The following is a 14,628-nucleotide window of genomic DNA, read 5'->3' as shown; positions in this document are numbered from 1 at the left end:
CCCCTGCTACAGATGCAAGGGGTATGGGCACCATTCCCCCTACAGCCACCTGGGGGAAGCTCTCTGCTGACCAGGGATGCCTGGTTTGGACTTTACCTGAGCTACTTCTAGCCACTGTATAATTTTCTGTGAGTTAGCCTGCCCACTCTAGACATCATGCCTAAAAACAGACTCTGCTCTGGTTATTTATCTGTAATGCTTTATATAGGGGCCATGGATTTCAAGAACCAGTCAAGATACAGTAAGTGACAAAAAGTTTAGAGTCTCACTTGTAGTTGGTGCAGTGGTTTATTGCACTCAGCGTGGCCTCTATCCATCTGTGATTCAATAAGCTGTGTGGATCCTCAGTTAGCTTTAAAGGTATCTATCTGTAGACACTTAAACATCCTTAGTTCTTATTTCAAAGAACTGTAAATAGTTTTCATCATGCTACTTTTCTGTTCCAAAGCCTGTAATCACTTCTTCTTATATGACATTTTGTTTCATTAATCCATCGCCCAAATTCTGTACATATATAATGAAAGTACCTGTGTGTAACAACCTGATCCAGGTTCTCTGAAGGAGACAAAATGAATAAAACATAGTTCCTGCCTTCAAAGAGTTTGTGCTTGGTACACTGCATTTCCACACTGGTACCATCTGCCCCTCATTTTTGCCTTTAATAAGCCATGTATTATTATTTCATTACCTTTTTTCCATTATTGTCTCCTCAACTAGATAGTGCGCTTTCTGAACACAGGGACTGTGTTTTATAGAGCTCTGCACCTCCTCCCTGGGGTACTTGTAGCAGATACTGGGCGCTGTACTTAATTGAGTAGCTATCCCTATAGTTTCTCTTAATTATCTTGCTTGGATTTGTGGCATAGTTTTGTATTATAGTCTATATTAACAGACAAAAGTACTTTTTTAGTCTATGAGGAATTCATAGAATTGTGCACTTGAGAAATGTCAGGATTGGAAGGATTTTTTTTAGATCATTTCTCTAATTCCTGGATCTTTTAGGTTGATCATCTGGTTCATGACACATAAGGTGCAGCCATGAATCAGGGCAGTGCATCACCTGGGGCTCCTTGGAGGCGACTTTCAGGTCCCATACAGACTTGTGAATCAGAACCCACATTTAAACAGAAACCCTCAGATGACCCACATACACATCAAGTTGTCAACCTCCCATGTGACTCTTGAGAAAACCAGGAAAATTAGAGTTGCTCAGAGTCATACAACTGTTTATTTTGCATGTTTGAGTTACTTGGGAGTTATTAAAGTATACTGATGCCTGGGTCCCCTCTTCAGACAGTGTGTCCTGAATTGATCAGCATGACAGCCTGGGTGTCAGAATTTTAGAAGAATCTCCCTACATGATCTTCTTGAGGTGAACTGTTGAATTGATTGCTGTGAATTTGAGGCTAGCCTGGCCTGGATAGTGAGGGAGTTTAAGGCTAGCCTGGTATGCATAGTGAGAACATGTCTCAAACAAAAAAAAAATAATCCCCTAAAACCTCCCTAAAGAAAAAAAATTCTGAGTTTTCACAGTAATATATTGTTTTATTTCCTTTCTAGCATTTAGCCCTATTAGCATAGATCTTTTCCCATTAAAAAGTATCCACCTTGCCGTCTGCCTTGTTCCTTTAGAATGGATCCTCTCCTTTTCTGTCCTGTCACTGCTGGGTCCCAGCTCTCTTAGTCGTTTCCCTGCAAATGTCAGGTCTTCCTTTCATGTATGTAGGTCTCTCACGTGTGTTCTGTGGGAAGGAAACACAGGCTGTCCTGAAGGTGCTGCAGGGCTGCCTAGTCTGGGCGCTGCAGGCTTCCTGCAAGGACCAGTGGTCTGGCTGAACTGAAGACTCAGCCGAAGAGAGCAGCAGGACTTCTGCTGCCGTGGGAGGATGCGAGCCCTCCTCTGACTTGAACACTCATGCTTTTCCACTCTGCCACGCTGTCCTGAGAGGTGCTTTGCCCAAACCTCTCATCACTGCCAGGGGCCCTGGGCTGGACCACTTTAGCGCTGCAGATGCGTGGCCGGTGCTCCGCCCTGTGTGGCTGAGTCTCAGCAGCATGCCTACAGGCATGCAGAGGCGCACTGTGGGGGTCTCCACTTGGTACCTGGGAGGGGAGACTTGGACCAGGGCAGCCATGTCTCAGCACCCTCCCCTGTTCTTGTGCTCTGCTTCTGTGCGTGGAGAACCTGGAGTTTTGGAGGTTAGGGTGAGGACTCAATAGATTTCACTCTCAATTTATGTGAGTTTCTTTTGGAGTTAAATTAATTATTGAGACTTTATTATGCTCTGGAGAAAGCATTAGTTTTTGTCCGTGATATTTCTGTTATATATGTTAGTTTAGTGCTTAGTTTTTCCTGTTATGTATTTGGAACATTTTACCATTAATTCACTTTCATCAGACTTTGAAGTTGGATATGAAAATTCTTTTTTTTGTGTGAAGCCATTCGTGTGTCCCTCCAGATATTAGTGATGTTAAACTTTTGATGTGAGACCATTGTTAACATTTCTTGAAGGCCACTTAAACTATTTTTGGTAATAAAAAGCCAGAAAATGTTAAGCCTTGAATGTAAGACATTCTAACATCATAAAACTTCAAATTTCAAGGGCTGGGGATATAGCTCAGTGGCACAAGTTGTGTGCCTGGCAAATGTAAGGTCCTGAGTTCAATTCCCAGTACCAAAAAAGCAAAACAAAATAAAAAAACACCTTCAAATTTCAGTTCAGAAATTGCATGAAGATGAGACCTGGCCTTCATGTGGTCTGCAGGCTGTTGCTGGAGGCCGACAGAGGTCAGAGGAAGTCGGGGATCTGCCTCTGCATGCAGCACGCTGTAATTCCACGCTGATAGTTGGGCAGAAACCCTTAGGTGGAGAAGAGTCCCTACTGCCCAGGAGAGTCCTTGGGGCTGGGTGCCACCACAGGTTGTAATCTAGACGGCATTGTAGGTCATTTCTACCAAGTCACATAGGGAAGGACAGTAAAAGTCCTGGGATGATAATTTTCTAGAAACAGGAAAGGAGCCGATGGTTTCATGTGAAGTTCAATAATTGTATCTGAATGAAGCAGCTTGAGGGCAGAAACGTTGTTTTCTGACTTCTTCCATCTGGTAAACTGCGAGTTGGCTTCAGCAGGTTGTTGTGTATGAGCGGATATGTCGGGTGTGTTGTGGGAAGTGGTTAATGATGTTTGACACTGACTGTTAAATGAATACATTGGTTCTTAGCATTTATAAGCCCAACAATTTTTTTTTTTTTTGGTTTTTCTCCGGTACCGGGAACCGAACTCACGACCTTGCGCTTGCCAGGCAGGTGCTTTGCCGCTGAGCTAAATCCCCAGCCCCGGTTCTTAGCATTTATGTTTAAACATATGTGTCCCATAAAGAATCACACAAGTAATATGTGTGCATGTGCATAGATCCCCACACACATCTTGTTCTGAAACAGTGTTAAGCCTACACTGCAAAGCACTTTTCCACATTGAACCGTTTGTAAATAAGTTGCTAATATTTTCGTCATTCTCACATGCTGTATTGTGTATTTCTTACAAACAAGAACATTTTCCGCCCTAACTGCAATACAGTAATCAAAATCAGGAAATTGACATTGAGGCATTTCTACCACTAAATGCTCAACTCCCATTGATCCAGCTGTGACCCTTGTAAATAAATGTCCAATCAGAACCTTGGGATATACTTGGTCGTCTCCTCAGTCTCTTCTGATACAGAACAGTGCAGTCCTTTCTCGCTTTCGTGACCTGGAGCCTCTTCAAGATTGCAGGCCAGTCATTTTGTGGAATGTTTCACATTTTGGATTTGTCTGATATTTCCTTATGATTAGATTCAGGTTTTGCATCTTTGGCAGGAATATCACAGAAGAGCCAGAATATATCTTTTTCAAAGATTAGTTTTACATTTTATTTTCTGTTTCCTTAGAGCGTTTCCCAAAGTGTATTCTGCGGAACTAGCACCTACTGTGTTCTCAACACCGTGCCACCTATAGAAGGTAGGATTTGAAAAAGCTTTTGACTTACAGAAGGGGTGGGGTTGGCAGTGAGAGTAACTCTTCATCATAGTGAGTGGAAACAGCCTTTGACCAGGACTTAGAAGGCCTGGGTTCTGCCTTTAACTTGAACTGTGTGATCTTAGATGAGTTACTTAATCCTTCTGGGGTGGAGAATGAATACTGTCCTCCTGAACTTTCTGTGAGGAATCAAAAAGGCAGTGGATTTAAGTCACACAGAAAAGTCAGAGCACTCTGCAAATATTGGATAGAAATAGAACAGCTCTAGAAATCTAGAGTCCAGTACCAGGTGACATAGAGCAGGAGCAGTGTGGCGTTCTGGGAGAAGCCACAGGTGGTGTCTGAATCCCACACGAGCCACTTGAAGCTAGGTTTCCTGGGCAAATTAATCTCAGCCTTATGTTTATCTGTAAAGTGGGGGTGATTAAGCTTTCATGTTTTATTGTGAGGGTGAAATGAGAGAATGCAATGTAAAGTCCTTTCTGAGTGCTTGATAAGAGTCGAGTTCCACAAATGTTCATCCCTAACCAGTAATAGAAAATTGACTTACTTGGTCACATGTAGCTCATGGTTGGAAGTGAATGAAATAAAACAGGAGAAAGTGCACCCAGACCCAAATTGGAATGATAGGTTGCAGGGCTTCCAGGCCCCTACTTTATCTGCCCCCACTCACATATTTTTAGATTGAAAATGTAATGCAGCTGGGTGTGGTGGTGCATGCCTGTAATCCCAGCACTTGGGAGGCTGAGGCAGGATTGCAGTGGGTTCAGTGCCACCCTGGGCTACATACTGAGTTCAAGACTAGTCTGACTATGTATCAGACACTGCCTCCTAAATAAATAAATAAGTAAGTAAGTAAGTAAATGCAGATAAATAGAGGTTTATAAATAGAGGTATGAGTTAACTTAAACCTGAACAAGGGACTAGGTAACGTGATTGACAAATCTGAGCCACTTAGGAATAGAAAAAAGAGATGTGATGATCATACAACTAAGAGGAGAGAGGTTGTTAAATAGTAAAACTACTTACATTTTTCTACTTTAAAAAATATTAATATGTTAAGACCTTAAAACATCTTTCTGTATAACTACATCTGGCTTTAATTCATTTTGGAGACTTCCTTTGGAAAAGAATAATGTAAAATCTGACCAATGCTTGGCACGTAGTTGGTGCTTGATTAGTACTTATTTTGGAGGAAAGTGATTTGCAGGTCCTAGGTTCGTCATGGCAGTGCTTGCTGCTGAGAGCACTGTACTGCCTTGAACGTAACAGTACGTGCTTATGTTTTCCTGCATCGTTCCTTTCCTACTAATTAAATCTGAGCACATAACAATTAGAGCTAAACGGAAAATTGTAGAGCTTCCTTTTAATTTTACCACTTCAAGTTGTTGATCAAATATATTCCCAGTAAGATCTAGCAGTTTTACCCAGTTGTATCAACTTATTTTGAACAGTTGGGTCCAGAGGTTGAGAGATGAATCATAATCAACTTGATTAGATAATAATGTTTGTCGTTATTCACAGAACCAAAATCATTTGATTTTTATTAATTATGAATCAAAATAAAAAGGAGGTGTCATTTCTAGGTTAGAGTTAATTTAGTTATAATTTACCTTCCAGAAAGGTAAATCACAGAGTGCCCCAAGGAACAGGTCAAATGTCTTTCTTTGGATTTAAAAATGGTTTGGCAGTGTGAATCTTCATTTTTAGAAACAGAACTAAAAGCAAGAATTCTACTTTTTATTTTGTTAACTGGGTGAATAAGCATTTTTGTGCATGTTAGAAAGATTTAGCTAAGTTATACTGTGCCTCTAAAATTATTGTTTGGAAAATATTTGAAGGTTGGCTAGAAAGGATGGTTTATTCTCTAGAATTATAGCTGTCAGCCAAGCAAATCATCTGTCAATTTCAAGAGCTTCACTAGTTATGTTTTTATTGTGGAGGAAGTTGGAAAATTATTTTGTAAAGTCATATATCATACATGCATATTTTCCTGCATAATGATAATAAAATGTTGCACTGTCACTTGTTTGACACTCCCATTCTGCAGTGTCAGAGTTAACTATTTGGATTGAATACTGAGATGCAGTTGAAACATGTATACTCCTAAATTTTGTTAAATACTGCGAATAGGATTTAAAAACTGGCACATGTATTTTGTTACTTAATCACCTACCGTTAATCACCTACAGTTATCCTAAAACATTATCCTAAACATTAAGCAGGAGCTCTTAATTGAAAACATACTTTTATGCAGTATTGATTGCCATGTGAACAGTTCTTTTCCAGTGTGAAAGCAAAGTTTCTCTTTGTAATACTTTACCTGGAAACACCAAATTTGAAAGTACAAGTTTCAACGTTTTGTCTTTCTGAGTTTCTAATAATTCTTCCACAGTATTGAGATTGGCATCTTCTTAATATACAGTGGGAAGATTTACCCATTGTTATGTTTCTTAAAATCATCCAATTTATATTCAGTATGAACCTAAAATTCTGGAAATGGCACAGTTTAAAAACTGATTAAGGGGAACCCATTGGCCTGTCATACTTCTATTCCTTTTTAACCCCTGGCTGCACATCCCCATCAAGTGCTATATTTAGAAACTTGATTGAGACAGTGCTTACACAGCCCTTCTGCTTTGCTTTTCATCTTAAAAGCCTTTGGGCCAAATCACCGCTGCCTGATTTGGTATCAGTAGAGACCAAAGCTTTTCCCATCGCAGTTAGTTGTGCTGTTAAGGAACCCCCACCCCCAAGGAGCTTTTATTTACCGCAGGGCAGATAGGTTCCTTAAAGAGACTGAAAGGACAGAAAATTAATATGAGGTTGTGATCACAAACAGAGATAGAAGCTAGGGTTTACTATTCTGTTCATTAGTGTTCAGAAATCTGCTTTAAACAAATGGCTTTCTCGGAGATATGACCATTCATATGCAGTGCAGAGGAAGCCCATCGATTTGAGCATCTAGCATAGTGCTATTTTCGTAAAAGATACCTTGTAAATATTGAACATTTGAATTGAGTATAGATTTTAGAATTTTGCCTCTACTTTCAAACTTGTATATATTGTGGGGATTAAAAAAATGAGAATAAAATCACTTTAGGGGCAGAGAGAAGGGAGGTAAAGGCTCATGTGCTTTCGTCTTCTGTGCTTTAAAGTTTTATGGCCCATGGCACCTCCCTTGGGAGGATGAAGTGCAGGGAGCAGGCATAGCACATAAAAGTATGAAGATTTTATAGTACGTAATTAATACAGAACTTTCTATGAACTTTGTCTTAGTTGAACAGTTTCCTTTTGTTAAAGAATTTACTCTTTTTTTGCTACTAAATTAAAACTTCCGATTCTTTCCTTTTTTAAGTTTTTGTCTTGCAGTAGAAATATATAATGGTATTATAATTCAATTGGTTTTGTAGTTCATGGACCAAAAAAGATTTAGCATGCTAAAACTCTTAAGTTCATCCCTATAAAATATTCTGTATGATGCAGTAAATTTTTTTAGAGTATTTCTGTGCTCAGTATTTTCCTTTTAAGATCTTTTCCATGAGAAGAAATGTGTTAATCAGATGAGAAACTTTGGAGAGGGTTTTCTGAAAGCTTTATTATTATTATTTTTTTTACATATTCAAAAAACAGACTGTGCTAAACAAAAGTACAGTAAATAATTGGAAAATATATTGTATTTCACTTTTAACATAAATGCCTTTATACCTATGTAAGGCTGCTGAATTGTAAGGCATATTATGGAATGAGTAAATTTTATAGGGATTTATTCCTGAAAGAGAATTAGATGATGTATAATTCTCTGATGAATTTGGAAAACTGAAAATATTAAGTAACTTACCCAAGGTCACACAATTAGAAAGTAGCAGAACTGGGCCAGAATCTTAGACCCATAACTCTTGAGTTCCGTGTCTTTATTATACCTTATTAATATAAAGAACTTGGTAAGACTGTCTGAGGGAGTAGATTTCTCTTTAATGTTTTACTGTGCTGCTCCTTTGTATCGGGTTATGCATTATACCTTTTGGATGTGTATTGGGGATTTCATTTAGCATTAAAAAAAAGTTGGAGTGGGTAGTTTTGAATCTTTAAATTTACTACAACCGGCAAGGATATTTGAGCCAGGCAAAGAGTCTGTGTAATAGGAGTGGAATAATACATGGTACGTAAATAAATGACTGAAGGAAATGTTATATAAAGAAATGAAGCAGAAACCACCTGGTAGCCTGGTGTCAGGTTAGTCAGACATACCGTGGAGTTTAAAAGTAACTCACGTTTTGTGAAATACTTGAATTCTTTATATATGTACGTGTAAATTGGGTTACCTAAAGTGATGCATTTTTAGATTTAGGGTAGAGAGACTAGCTTCTTATTACCTGGTAGCTAACTGCAGGTTCAATTCCTTATAATATTTGAAGGATACATTTTATTAAGGGATATTAGTTTATGAATAAGATAGTCATATATTATTATAATTCATCCTACTTAAAAATTTAAAACTTTTTCAACTGGTTAATAGGAGGTTTCCTGGTGTCTTGCCAGGTTAAATCATTTTGGATTTGATGTGCATCATGGAAACATGGGGTTTTGGGCAGCTGCTGGGGTAGTCCCTGTTCGCTTGCCTGTGACAGAGCAGAGCTCAGTTCTACCTTGGAAGCTGGCGGTCAGGCTCCTGCTCCCTCCATCCTAAGCCTGTAGACTAGTGCCACCGCCTAAGGCAGGGAGGCCCTCTGATGCTCATGGTCCCACAGCGCTAGACTGAGCTGCTGTTTGTGGCCTTGCCAGTGTACTTGAAAGGAGGCTTTTCTCTTATTTCCTCTGAATTTATTGTTTTCTTCTTTATAGATGATCATGGGAACAGCAATAGTAGTCATGTAAAAATCTTTTTACCGAAAAAGCTGCTTGAATGTCTGCCGAAATGTTCAAGTTTACCAAAAGAGAGGCACCGATGGAACACTAATGAGGTAGATAAATTTTTATTTTTAAGGGTATAATTATTTTAAGGCAAACTGTAGGTTGTTTTGTATAGTACTACTTCTTGTTAGCTTTAAATTCAAAATACCAAACTAGGAAATTGCCAAGGAGAGGGATATTTAATATAGATTTGACAGAAACCCACATGTGTCTTGGTCCGTCTCGGATCTGCCGGGCTTGCATTGAAAATGTGAATGTGCACGCTGACTTAACTAAGGGAGCATGAGTTTCTGTGTTTGTATTTTCTTGCCTTTGGTGTCTTGCATTTGGTGGTTAACTTGCCCGCATTTCAGGTAAATATTAGTTCTGTTGTCACGAATTAATGAATGTGCAGCCCCAGTGTGTCACAGACAATACAGAGCTTTGACAGTGTGAAGTTTCTGTAGACTTGAGGAGGACAGCAAAACAGCTTTAGTTCTCTCTGATGAAGAAAGCCTGCTCAGAGAATTAACTGCTTTGCCTTGATGATAGGAATTTTTATTAGGAATAAAGGCTGTATAGAAGATTGTATATTTGGCATTCAGGTAGTAGATTGGCAGTGTAGCATGAACAACAGTTTCTCTTCTTGGGTGAAGTTGCCTTTTATGGTAAATTTTTGTCTGAGATATTTAGTAATAGGAGTGCCTTGTTTTGTCATTTTTTAGACATTAAAATCTGAGTATTTTAATTTAGGATAATAGCCATTAGTGTGGTGGTAAGAATTGGGTATGTGTCTGTTTCAATTTAGGGTGGTGTTCATTTATTGTGGTGATGAGAATTGGGTACATGTTCATCAGCTTTTAAATTATATTCCTTGAAATCAAATGGTGAGGGTTACTGGTTTTTCCCAGTTGATCTAAATCCACTTGTGTTGCTGGTTCAACATTTACTTCTGATTTAGGTGAACTATAGCACCCAGCTTCTGATTGGCACTCAGGTTTTTTTTAAAAATTTCTTTTAAAGGACATAAGACTATATTGTTTTTTTTTTTTTTTTTTTTTGAGACAGAGTCTTGCTATGTAGCTCAGGCGGGCCTTGACTCACTGTGTAGCCCAGGCTGGCCTCAGACTGGAGGCAGTCCACTTGCTCAGCCTTCTGAGTGCTGGGATTGCAGGCACGCGCCACCACGCCTGGCTGTTGGCTCTGTTTTTGAAAGATCCTGCCAGGTTTTTGAGTCAGAATGGTTTTGAGGTGTGGGAGGTTACATGGATGAAAATCCCTTTACTTAATCAATAGTTACAGGTTTAAGTACTTTGTAGACCCTTACAGCTTTGTTACCTTGTCTCAACTGATTTTAAATCCCTTTTAGGGTCTATATATGTATTTCGATTATATGTATGAGTGATGTTTTCCCCTTAGGTAGAATACATTTACTTAGACAAACATTAGCTAATATAGAGACCTGTGATTTTAACCAGCTATTTATTAACTGTTTCAAACATTTTAGACATGAAAACAAATATGCTGAAAATTAGTTGTAATCATGGATTGTAGTTCTTAACAGCAACATAGTGCTATTTGGAAACTAGCAATTCTCTACTACATTATGAATTATTTGAAAACTCAGTATGTTCCTTAGTATTCCCTGAAACATATATTTGATACCATATTATTATACATTAGCTCCAGTTTATAAGTATAAAAAAATACATAATAGATGTTTTTCAGTGTTATGTTTCTTACGAAATTGGCAGTATAATTATAATTTAATATTATATTTGAAACCAGAAATGGTCTAATGATTACAATTGGTGTCTTTAAGAGTCTTACTAGCAGTGTCAGAAATGTAGTTGGTAAATTTAGATATGTGGCATTCAGACTTTTTCTTGGAACTTTAAGCCATGCCTTTTATCTTTCCCATGTTTATTTACCTCTAAATTATTTATGTGGGGTGTTTTACCAATATATTAGATATCTTATAAAATGCTGGTAAAGAATTTTTATAGAGGATGAGAGTAAAAGAAAATAAGATCTGTATTTTCTCCCAGGATCCCCACACACATACTCCTTTGGAGACTCAGGCTGCTGTCTTCCCAGTTAGAGAGAGGAGAGTGTGTCCTGCCTCTGACTGGAGAAATGAGAAGTTGGGGTTCTAGATGGGAAAAGGTGGCTGCTTTGTACAGGCTGTCACAGCTGCAGTAAGCGTAGTAGAACAGCTTCCTAATGGTGGAGGCCAGAGGAAGTAGCACAGCTCAAGGGGCAGCGACAAGTTCCCTTGCCCCGTGATCTTGTATCCTTTCAGTGGTTTGTCAGCTCAACGCTGACAGAAATTCTTAGGAGAACTGAGTTTAAAGGTTGGCTCCTGTTTCTATGTGAAGGACCTTGGCGTGTCTTTTCCTGTTTATTTCTCGCTTAGGCAAAATAGAGGAATGTTATGTGTGACAGCAGAAAACTCACGTGTGAGCCGTTAATTCCGTAGGGTGTTACATAGTGATATTCCGTCATTGGTTTTGTTTTATTTTATTTTGAACTGGCTTGGATAATAGTAGAAACAAAACAATCAGGACAGCTACTAAAGTGCTTACTCCTTTTGGTTTTGCTGGGTATTGGCATTTCCCCATGTTCTTCAGCTTGCCGTTCTTCATGCTGACATTAAAACCTGAAGGAGACCGAGTTACCTCTCCCTGGAGCTCTGTGGTCCTAGGTGAGGGAAAATCCTGTTGAGTCAACATTGCGCATGAAATCCCTTAACTTGCCCATCAGGCGGGAGTCGCATGGCCATTAGAAGAGCTCATTTTCCTGCTGGAATTGGAATAGATGGCGGTGGTTTTGGTTGAGGGCCACATGAAGCACTCCACTTCTATTCAGAAGGTGTGTTGTGTGAAAGCTGCCTTTCTTCAGATCCATCTTCCTGAGACAAGGGGCTGGAACTGGAGGAGGTGTGTGGGCCCGAGAGCAGTTGAGTGCCCTGGAGAACTGCATTTCCAGCTCCTCTGAACAGCATGTTTGCCAAGTAAAACTGGCAGCCTGAGCTGCCTCCAAGAAGTGGCAGCTGTCATCTTTCTCCATCCCCTGTGCTCGTTCTCCTCCCCCGGGTGTATGCAGTTGAACTCCTAGGTATAATGTGACTTCATATTGTGTATGTGTGCCTGAGTGTGTGCAGTGTTTGGGGGGAGGCAGAGGGAGTTTGTGCTCATTGAGATATTTATCGAGTACCTGTTCTTTGCTAGTGATTATTTTATATGTTTCCTAAGCCATATAATGGTATTGTAAGATGGGTAATGTGTCCTTTTAGGGATGAGAGGGATGTAGGTATAAAGGAGTTAGATAATTGGGTCAAGACAGCATACTTGATAGGAACTGTTTCTAAGTTTAATTTCTTTTGTGTTACTTACTAATTTCTAGGAACTTTCATTCTGTTATTTGTTGTTTAGGCTTTTAATTAAAGATCCCGTAACTCTAAACTGCCCTAGTGTACCTAGCCAATCCATTCTGTAATGCAGTTTTGAATTAGAAAGAGTTAATGGAAGATTAGATTTGTGAGTTCATATGCAAGTATTTGGTACAGCTGGCAGTCCTTTAAAGGAAGACTGTGAGAAGATGAAGAGAGGTCATTGGCCTAGCTTTTTTTAAAAAACCTTTTCTAGCCTATTGGAAGATACAAAATCTCCTGTTCTTCTTGAATGTTATTTGCAGTTGCCGAATAAATTAAATGTTATGTCTAAAAACAGATCAATTCTAGACTATGGATTCTCAACCACACTGATGCCCAGTTCCAAAGACCATAAAGGAAATGATGATGATGACTACAACAATAATTGTAGAGACCAATAAATGTTGAACATTTATTGTATGCTAGGCACTATTGAGTCCTTTACATGAAAAATCACATTTAATCTTTGTCTTCGTTACTTTCCTGGCCACGGGGACAAAATACCTGACACCCACAACTGAAAAGGAGGCGAGGTTTGTCTTGGCTCATGCTTCCAGAAGTTTCAGCCCATAGTTGGCAGGCCTGCTCGTAGAAGCGGCATGGAGGAGGGGCCTGGGTGGATGAAAGCTGCTCAGGTCATGCAGTCAGGAAGCAGGAGTGAGAGGGAGGAGCCGGGGAGAGAGACAAACCCCATGAACCGCCTCTGCCTACCAGACCCTTGCTAACAGCCTCAGCAATAGCAGCCCATGACCCAGTCCATTTCCTGGAGCCCCACCTCTGAACACATTAGCCCTGTGGGGGGACATTCTAGATCTAAGCCATTACAATCCTTGAATTTATTGTATGATGTAGGTTATTTGATTATCTTCATATTATAGGTGCGGAAACCTCAGCTGTGGAGGTGCATTAAATAGTGTTCCCAGAGTCAACAGAAGTGGAGGCATGGGCATTGTAGCCCCTGCAGCCTGACTTCAGGGCTCACACTCTTTCCTGGTGTGTCCCAAGAGCAATTTCAAGTGGAGTTCTCCAATATCTTGCAGTTGTTGAGTAATTTTAAGTCCTTTTGTTTTATGGAATTGTTTGCCTTCTGTTTTCATTTGCATTTTCAAGCGTTAGATATAAACTTAGTGTATTTTTGCATGATTTTCCTAAAACTAGCAACACTCATTTCTTAGGGGGATAGTTTTGATTCTTAATAATAAATATTAATAGTGGGCTGTGGATAATGAACAAAATATATTACAAGTAGAAATTTTGTACCTGTGTATAATTTAAGGATTAGGTCTGATTTTTATTTTCAGGGCAGGGGAAAAAGAATGTATTAAACTTACAGCATGTTCTTTAATGGAATCAACTCTTATTTCATAATCAGTTGGTATTCACATCTTTACTAGGTGAACTAATTATAAGGTTTCTGCATTTTAAGTTAATATTTTTAAGGCCCAGAGCCAAAAATAATTATGTTAATGCAACTTCCTGATTGCACAAATGACTACTTCATAATTATACTTATTAGTACTCCATATATGTTGTCCAGACTGAAATTTCTTTTGTTTAGTTATTAATTAGCTGTTTGACTTAAAATATAACTACTGCATTCCCCAGTCTTCAGCTCTGAATTTCAAATGGCGTTCTTCCAAAGCCAGTCTAATGTAGCACCATCAGCCTTTTATAATGAACATGTTTGCCCTAACTGTGCTCAGATCACTTTTGTGTTCTACTGCTTTTGAACTATTACTGACCTTTCATTTCTTCTTTTAGTATAGTTTCTGTAAACAGACAATTCTAATTTGTACTGATGGTTTAAAGAAAGTGGTATCACATGCTTTTAGTTCTTGGTAGCTTCAGAGGTTTTCATATTAAAAATGTATTTTTCATTGGTAAAGATGGCTATATAGAGAGTAGTGTAGATATAGATGATACAGTTCAAGCCACACCTAGGAGCCTGAAGAAAAAAAACCCGAGTACAGTTATACAGGTTTTAGGGAGAGAATTAACCCTTTTAAGTCCTGAAACACTTACCCCTCCGCCCCAACTTTTTGTATTTAGGTAAGAAAAATAGACTTTCAGACTGGGAATTACTAAATTATACTTCATTTCAGATTTTTTCTTTGGAGACGGTCTCGCTGTGTAGTTAGGCTAACCTTGAACTCACTGGGAACTCTTGGTGATCCTCATGCCTCAGCCTCCTGAGTACCAGGTTTACAACCATGTGCTACCACACCTGGCTCCAGTTTGTTGCTTTTAAACAAGCCACATTACTTTTTTTTTAAATTTTTTTTTA

The 14,628-nt window shown here is 39.0% G+C and overlaps 1 protein-coding gene across 2 annotated transcripts in view; it reads left to right on the top strand.

The window, feature by feature from the left end:
* Camta1 (calmodulin binding transcription activator 1) overlaps positions 1-14,628 on the top strand; it is a 774,560-nt gene that overhangs the window by 13,931 nt on the left and 746,001 nt on the right. For both annotated transcript variants that reach the window (XM_005404072.2, XM_005404071.2), the window contains exons 2-3: positions 3,931-4,000; positions 8,864-8,982. In XM_005404072.2, the coding sequence (XP_005404129.1) occupies positions 3,931-4,000; positions 8,864-8,982 (189 nt within the window). The remainder of the gene's footprint in view (positions 1-3,930; positions 4,001-8,863; positions 8,983-14,628) is intronic.

The sequence above is a fragment of the Chinchilla lanigera genome, unplaced genomic scaffold (assembly GCF_000276665.1).
Source record: "Chinchilla lanigera isolate Chin_1 unplaced genomic scaffold, ChiLan1.0 scaffold00085, whole genome shotgun sequence".
Classification (NCBI taxonomy): Eukaryota; Metazoa; Chordata; class Mammalia; order Rodentia; family Chinchillidae; genus Chinchilla; species Chinchilla lanigera.
This window is presented reverse-complemented; position numbering and strand designations above follow the sequence as displayed.